Below are 7231 nucleotides of genomic sequence, written 5' to 3'. Positions count from 1 at the left end.
ACACACAACCACATACACACACACACACACACACATACACATACACATACACACACATACTAAAACACACATACACACACACACACATATCACTCACACACACACACATACACACACACACACAGACTCTACACACACACAACACCACCATACACACACACACACTACACACCACACACACACACACACAGACACACACACACCACACACAGACACACACACACACACTATACACACACACACACATTCAGCATACACACACACACACACCATATACCTCACACACACATACACACACTCCACGACACATACACACACTCACACTACACACACACACACACACACATACCACACACAGCACACCACGACACACACACACACACACACACACACATACATACACACACACACACACACCACACACACATACATACAGCACACACACACACCACACACACACACCACACACACTCACGACACTTACATACACACACTACACACCCTACATACTACACACACACACACCTACACATACTCACCACACCCACTCTCCATACCATGACCGGCTCGAGCTATAGCCACCAGACCCCCCCCCTGACCCAAGTATGCTCTAACCAGTCTAATCAGGTTTAAGTGGAGTTTAAGTTTATGTTAAGAAGCAAATGTTTGTTTTCTCTTTGTTGTAAACAGGAAGTGGCACACCTTGCGCCCACCCCAACTCGCGCTTCTGTGCGCCGGCAGCTCAGTGCCCCATCATTGACCCTCAGTGGGAGAGCGAGGAGGGTGTTCCTATCGATGCCATCATCTTCGGTGGTCGGAGGCCGCAAGGTAGGTTCAACATGAAACACTGCCACCTAGTGGCAGAAAATTACCACAGCACAAATCGGACTCATTTAGCTGTTTAGTTTATCTTTTAAATATCTATAAAATGACCGCATCAGTGTAATAAAATGTACAACCACATTTGTATACTTTTATGTTAATTAACGAGTATGAAATTTCGACTGATTTTGCAAGGCCCACAGAATATTGTGTTCTATTGCTATATTGCTATTGCTACCAAAAGAAAGATTAAAGTCTTTTTTTCATCTGTTTCCATTTTGCAGCAATTAGCATTAGAGTATAGCTAAGTTTCATCATTATTCACAAGTCTGTTTAAAACAGTGGGGGAAGAGCCTTTTTGTAACATGGCCTTGGTTGATCTCTTATACTCTGCTGCCACCTGCTGGCCATTTTTTGTAATAACTACCCTTGCTTTAAGCATCTTCTTCAGGTCAGAGGCTGCATCAAAGCATTCTATATGCTCTAGCATAAACAAAAAATAAAAAACGTATAAATATGTTTTGGGAGTGCAGGACAAAGTATTAAAAAACGTATTTATACGTTTTGGGGTTTGAATGAGTTAATTACGATTTTAAATTTTAATTGACTGACAGCCCTAACATATAAACAGTAAATGCATTTGTGTATGTATGTATATGTGTATGGAGGACCAAAAGTGCCCAAATTAAATAAATTAATACAGTATTAAATAATTAGATAAATGTGTCATGAAATAATTAAATGTGTCATTTATTAATTAAATATGGAATTAAATAAACCAATAATTAAATAAATGTGTATATATATATATATATTATTATTTATTTATTTCATGTTCCTGTGTTGCAGCGTTTCATGAATTTGTTTTATCTGTCAAACTGGCCTGTCAAAGTTAGTGGGCGGGGCTGATTCACTCAAATCTTGTCTAATCAACTGCTTCAGCCTGAAGAGGTTAGAAACATGGTGGCTACAGTGATAGATTTTTTTTTCTGATATAGAGTGATCGAGGCTTGTTATTGTGCAATCAGGTGTTAGGACCTGCCCACCAAACTTTGATGGGTGAGTTTGACAGATAAAATTAATTCATGAAACGCCGCAACACAGTGACCATGAAATAATTAATTAAATAGAGAAATAATTATATATATATTTACTAATAATCATAGGTAATTCATTGATTAATGACACATTTAATAACACAGATTAATTTAATTCCATATTTAATTAATAAATGAAACATTTATTTAATTAATTACATATTTATTTAATTATTTAATTTATATTAATTTATTTAATTTTAGCACTTTTGGTCCTTCATATATGTGTGTGGATTAATTTAAATTAGTTTTAAGTTGCATTAAAAGCAGCATTAAAAAATATTAAATTTGATTTGCTGATATCTGCAGAAACCCTGTTTATGGGGGATAGGGTAAATATGTCAGTGTTTATGCCACTTGAAATTTCTTGCAAGTTAGTGTCACCTGCCTGTCTTGTGTGTGTGTGTCCGTGTGTGTGTGTGTTTGTTTTGTGGTAGTCGTAGTAATGGGCCCTGAAATTGCCACTTCAACCCAAAATGACAGATTGGGTTCTTCACACATTTTTTTGTGAGTCTACTTGTGATACGCATGACTACCAAATCACACGTTGCCAAGTGAAACTGGTTTGAGAGCTTTTTTATTTTTATTTTAAAGGCCTAGTAGTTCTACTTGGCCAAATCTGTGGCATGATGTTTGGGCGGGGTGGCATAACACAGTTGCTCAATTACGGTGGCAGCATTTCAAATGAGATTTTTTTGTTTTATTTTTCTAAATGGAAGACAACATCAGATTAAATATTATTTCATTTATTCTCAATTTGCCACACATTTTTTCCATCCCACCCTCTAGTTATTGTACGTTTGCTCACTTCAAATTATAATGCTACCCAGTGTGGTCATGTGTTAGTCATTTCTTGATGGATAATTCACGAATCTTAATGATGGGATCTGGCAAGTGTACACTTGGGCGCTGACCCTAATTAGGGTTATTGGGCTTTGATGGAGGTCTGTGCTGAACAGCACTGTAGTTCTGTTGTCCACTAAAAAGTCTTAAAAGTAGGGCTTGATTATCCTTTAAATCTTTCAATCTACCAATCAAAGGTCTTAAAGTCACTGAATGATAACATTGCTATATTTTGGTAGGTCATTTGTCACAAATTTGACATAGTCTGCAATTGGAGTAAAATGTTTTATAATTAATTTATAAAAGAATATTACATAATGTAATTTACAACATGGTCCATATTAGATACCGTAAGTGGTTAGTTTAGTGAAAGCGAGATCCTAAATGTGATTCAAGTGGCCTGTTCAGATGTCTCTGTTATGCTTTGTGTTTGTTCAAAGTCAAAAATTTACTTATCCGATCAAATCAGGAGTTCCTCTGGTTTACGAGTCTTTCAACTGGCAACACGGCGTGTTTGTTGGGGCTGCAATGAGGTCTGAGGCCACAGCAGCTGCTGAGCATAAAGGTACGCGCGCACACACACACTTATTCAAATTAAATCAAAGCTCCATTGACAACTTGTCACATTTTACAAACACTGTTGTGCTCCTCACCCCAATTTTGAAGACAGTTGAGTTTTTGTGCATGTCACTATATCACCAACATAGATGGATGAACATTTTAATAAAATTGTTGTAGTAAATAAATAAATAATAATAAAGTGAAATTGGATAATTTCGCATTCAATATGTTTTTAATTAAAAAGAAAAAAAATCTGAATATTAGTGTGCCGAACTGTAATTATGCAGGGGTCAACTGCATATGTAGAATACTTTATTTAAAATAAAGTTAAAAATAAAATAATTATTCACTCATTTAATTGTATGATTTATAACTGATTATTCACAAATAATTTTACCTAGGGATGGGCAAGTACCAACTATCAGGTATTGGTACCAGGCTGATACCAGGCCTTATTTCACAGTATCAACTCATATTATTGGCTGCCCTCTTGTGGCCATTTTACAATCAGGAACAAGAAATTGGAAGAATGGAAAATTACCATTAATTTCAAGCAATTTTAAGGAAAAACGACATATGGTAAATGGTACTTCATTTATATAGCACTTTTCCACTTTACAAGGCCCTCTATATTTGACTACTCACTCACCTACTGATGACGCAGCAACAGGAGCAACTGAGGGTTTTGTATCTTGCTCAAGGATACTGCGACCTGGCCACAATGGCATGGGATCACACTCACAACCTCTAGGTTGGAAGACGACCACTCTACCACTGAACGACACCGCCCCCAACATATAGATTGGGATATATAGGTCATTCTATAAAATTATCTGTCATTGTTTTTGTTTTGTTTGTTTTTTTGGAGGGGGGATCTTATGCATAGAAAGTACTAGTGGTATCAGTACTTGATATCAGTATTGCATCGGTCTGAAAAGAAAAAGTGGTATGGAACATCCTTCGTTTGACCTAATTACCATAATAATAAAAATACTAGACATATATGTCAAATTGTTTATTTTATGCGTATTTCTTACGTACATTTAAATGACCCAATCTCAAGAGAAAAAAAACCCTGATGGATCATGGAACACACCTCAGGCTCCCTCAACAGAGCAAATAGTCAAGGAATAAACTTTTACTATTATTTTTGTTTTACTTGTTGCCTGAGTTACTGTTGCTTCAAGGCAACTTCAAATAGACTTAAAAACGTGTTCTTTTCCAGAGCCTAAAGAAACACTAAATGCTTTCTGAACCTTCAATTCATATTTTCATAATTCTGCTGATGAAACATTGACAGCTAGATTAATGAAACCTTTGTCATGGCCTGAGAGTGTCTGTATCATTTTTACAGGCACTAAATAACTGGGGGATGGTGTGAACTCTGCCACACGCAACAAAACTACAAACGTGCAGACTGCTTTACAGCATACGTCCTTTTCTCAGTCGTTGCAGATGGAAATAGAGTCAAACGTCTACGCGCGATTACTGTTATCATGCAGAAGCTACAAAACACCCCAAGAAATTAAGATTTTTGTCTGAGGTAACAAAAAATATTGATTAAAAAGCCTACCTGAATAAAATCACAGTACAGGATTTTACTCACTGGCGTGAGGTCAAAGACGATTTCCAACCAACGCTGACTTTGCACTCGGCTCTTTTTAGTAGGTGTCTTTCCATGCAAAACAAAATGATTATATGATATTTGTCCAAATATATATATTATGGTGCCGCCATAATCAACAAAAACTTAATCTTGCTTTTTTTTGCTTTAACTACTTAGTGGTCCAAATTACAGAACGGAATGGGCCATTTGTGGCCCGCGGGCCATACTTTGTCTACCACTGCCCGAGAGACTCATTTTTTTGATTGTCTTGTAAATGTCGCCATCTTAAATCAAAGAGCTTTATTGAAGTTGTTGAACGTTCCCTCTAGGAAAAGTGATCATGCACGACCCCTTCGCCATGCGGCCGTTCTTCGGCTACAACTTCGGCGACTACCTCGCTCACTGGTTGAGCATAGAGACCCGAAAGGCCCCCACTCACCTGCCCAAAATCTTCCACGTCAACTGGTTCCGGAAGGACCCCGCCAGCGGCGCCTTCCTCTGGCCGGGCTTCGGTGAAAATTCCCGCGTGCTGGAGTGGATTTTCAAGCGCTGCGCTCGGGAGCGCCACGACGAGGGCGCCAGGAAGAGCGCCATCGGCTGGTTGCCGGAGGACGGTGCCATCGACACGCGGGGGCTGGGCGGCGACGTCGACATGGGGGCCCTGTTTGACGTGCCCAAGCACTTCTGGCAGAACGAGACCAAGGAGCTGAGAGCGTACTTCAGCCAGCAGGTGGGGACCGACCTGCCAGCTAAGATGGAGGCTGAGCTGAAGGCCCTGGAGGAGAGGGTTCACGCATAATAGCGCCGGCAGGAAAGGAATTCAGCAGTGACACACGAGGGTGCAATCAGAGCCTGTGGCTGAATTGTCACGCACTTAAAAAAATTATAATAATTATCACACTGACAACTGCAGCATTAGGTACACCTGCCTTAATAAATCATCATGCTTAATTTTGATTGCATTTATAATGTAACAGCAATATCATTGTGGTTGTAGTTTGCAGTGATGTAGAGGTATTGTAAAGATTTTGAGGGCTGAACCCTTTTTTTTTTTTTGTCAGGCGATTATATTTTTTAATCATAATTGATCGCATGATTTCAATCGCAATTCTTATATATGTTCTAAATGTAGAATAAAATATGTTTTTCTAAGTTTCTATACGCTTGTTAAGCTAAAGGAGGAAAAAATGTTAAACTAATAGAAATATGGCTGCATGTGCATTATTACATTTATTACTGCAAAATTTTTACGTGGACGTTTCTGCTGCGTTGGGACTGGAGTTCCCCCAGTACAGGTAATTAATGAACCACCCCTTACTTGGAAATAAGGGGTGGTCATTAATTGCGTGTTAAAAAAATGAGTGGTGTTAAAGGAATTTTAAATCAACGCACACATTTTGACACCCATAAGGCCCCCCCCCCCTTAATATTAGCAATAATTTCTTTCAAGGGCCTCTTAATATGTATTTTTTAACAAACACAAGCAATAATTAATCTGTTACAAAAAAATATCTGATTTATTATACGTACATTTTTGGTTGTATAGGTTAGACACGAAAATGAAGGCAAATGAATCATTAATTAATATGAAAGTCAATGTATTAATCTACAAAAAATTCATTGATTTGTGCAAGTGTACCTAATGTAGTGTGTGAATAACAGAAATGTTAACCTCACTAAAACAAAACAAAATATTTGTGCCTTTTTATGAGGTTGGCTGAATAGCAACCAAATTTCTTTGTGTGTGCGCACGCGTGTGTGAAAACCCAACCAATGGCTCGCGCCCGACCTCCTCAATGGAGGGAAATAACTTCAGGGGCATACGACAGGTGAAGCTAATAATTAAACAATGCAAATACCTCCTTTGTGTACTTGATACTGATTCTGCTGTTGGTGATGGGATGGAGGCCGTATTGCTTCTGACGCTTGAAGTCACAAGAGCTGGATCCATTTACATGGCATGCAAATGTTTACAAGCTGTAACACAAAGACCTATGTATTAAAAATAACATGCTTTCTATATGAGCTCTTCAAAAACATCCTTTGAGTCCAACGACAGCTATTTGCACTACATCTGCTCCTACACAGAATCCCTATGCATCATTCATTTGTAATGTTTTTATTTGTGTAATTCCAGGTGACTTGAATTGTAAAACGGACCAATAAGTTCAACTGTAATCTATTCCTTTCCAGGTATTTTAAATCGTTATATATGGATTTTTTTTTCTCTCAATACAGTGCAATGATATCTTGAAGTGCCTCTTAGCCATTGTGGCAAAAGAAAATGCAACCAAATGTGTCA

General features: G+C 38.1%; 1 protein-coding gene across 1 annotated transcript in view; it reads left to right on the top strand.

Moving 5' to 3' along the window:
• The window catches only part of LOC147155532 (phosphoenolpyruvate carboxykinase [GTP], mitochondrial-like), an 11971-nt gene that overhangs the window by 4713 nt on the left and 27 nt on the right, over positions 1-7231 (top strand). Inside the window, exons 2-4 of the mRNA XM_086066635.1 lie at positions 691-828; positions 3232-3327; positions 5259-7231. The exon at positions 5259-7231 is cut by the window's right edge and continues 27 nt beyond it. Of these exons, the coding sequence (XP_085922761.1) occupies positions 691-828; positions 3232-3327; positions 5259-5728 (704 nt within the window). The 3' untranslated portion in view covers positions 5729-7231. The remainder of the gene's footprint in view (positions 1-690; positions 829-3231; positions 3328-5258) is intronic.

The sequence above is a fragment of the Leptonotus elevatus genome, chromosome 21, assembly GCF_054856555.1.
Source record: "Leptonotus elevatus isolate MCC_2025b chromosome 21, RoL_Lele_1.0, whole genome shotgun sequence".
Taxonomy (NCBI): Eukaryota; Metazoa; Chordata; class Actinopteri; order Syngnathiformes; family Syngnathidae; genus Leptonotus; species Leptonotus elevatus.
The sequence above is the reverse complement of the archived record's forward strand: the minus strand, read 5'-3'. Positions and strand labels throughout refer to the sequence as shown.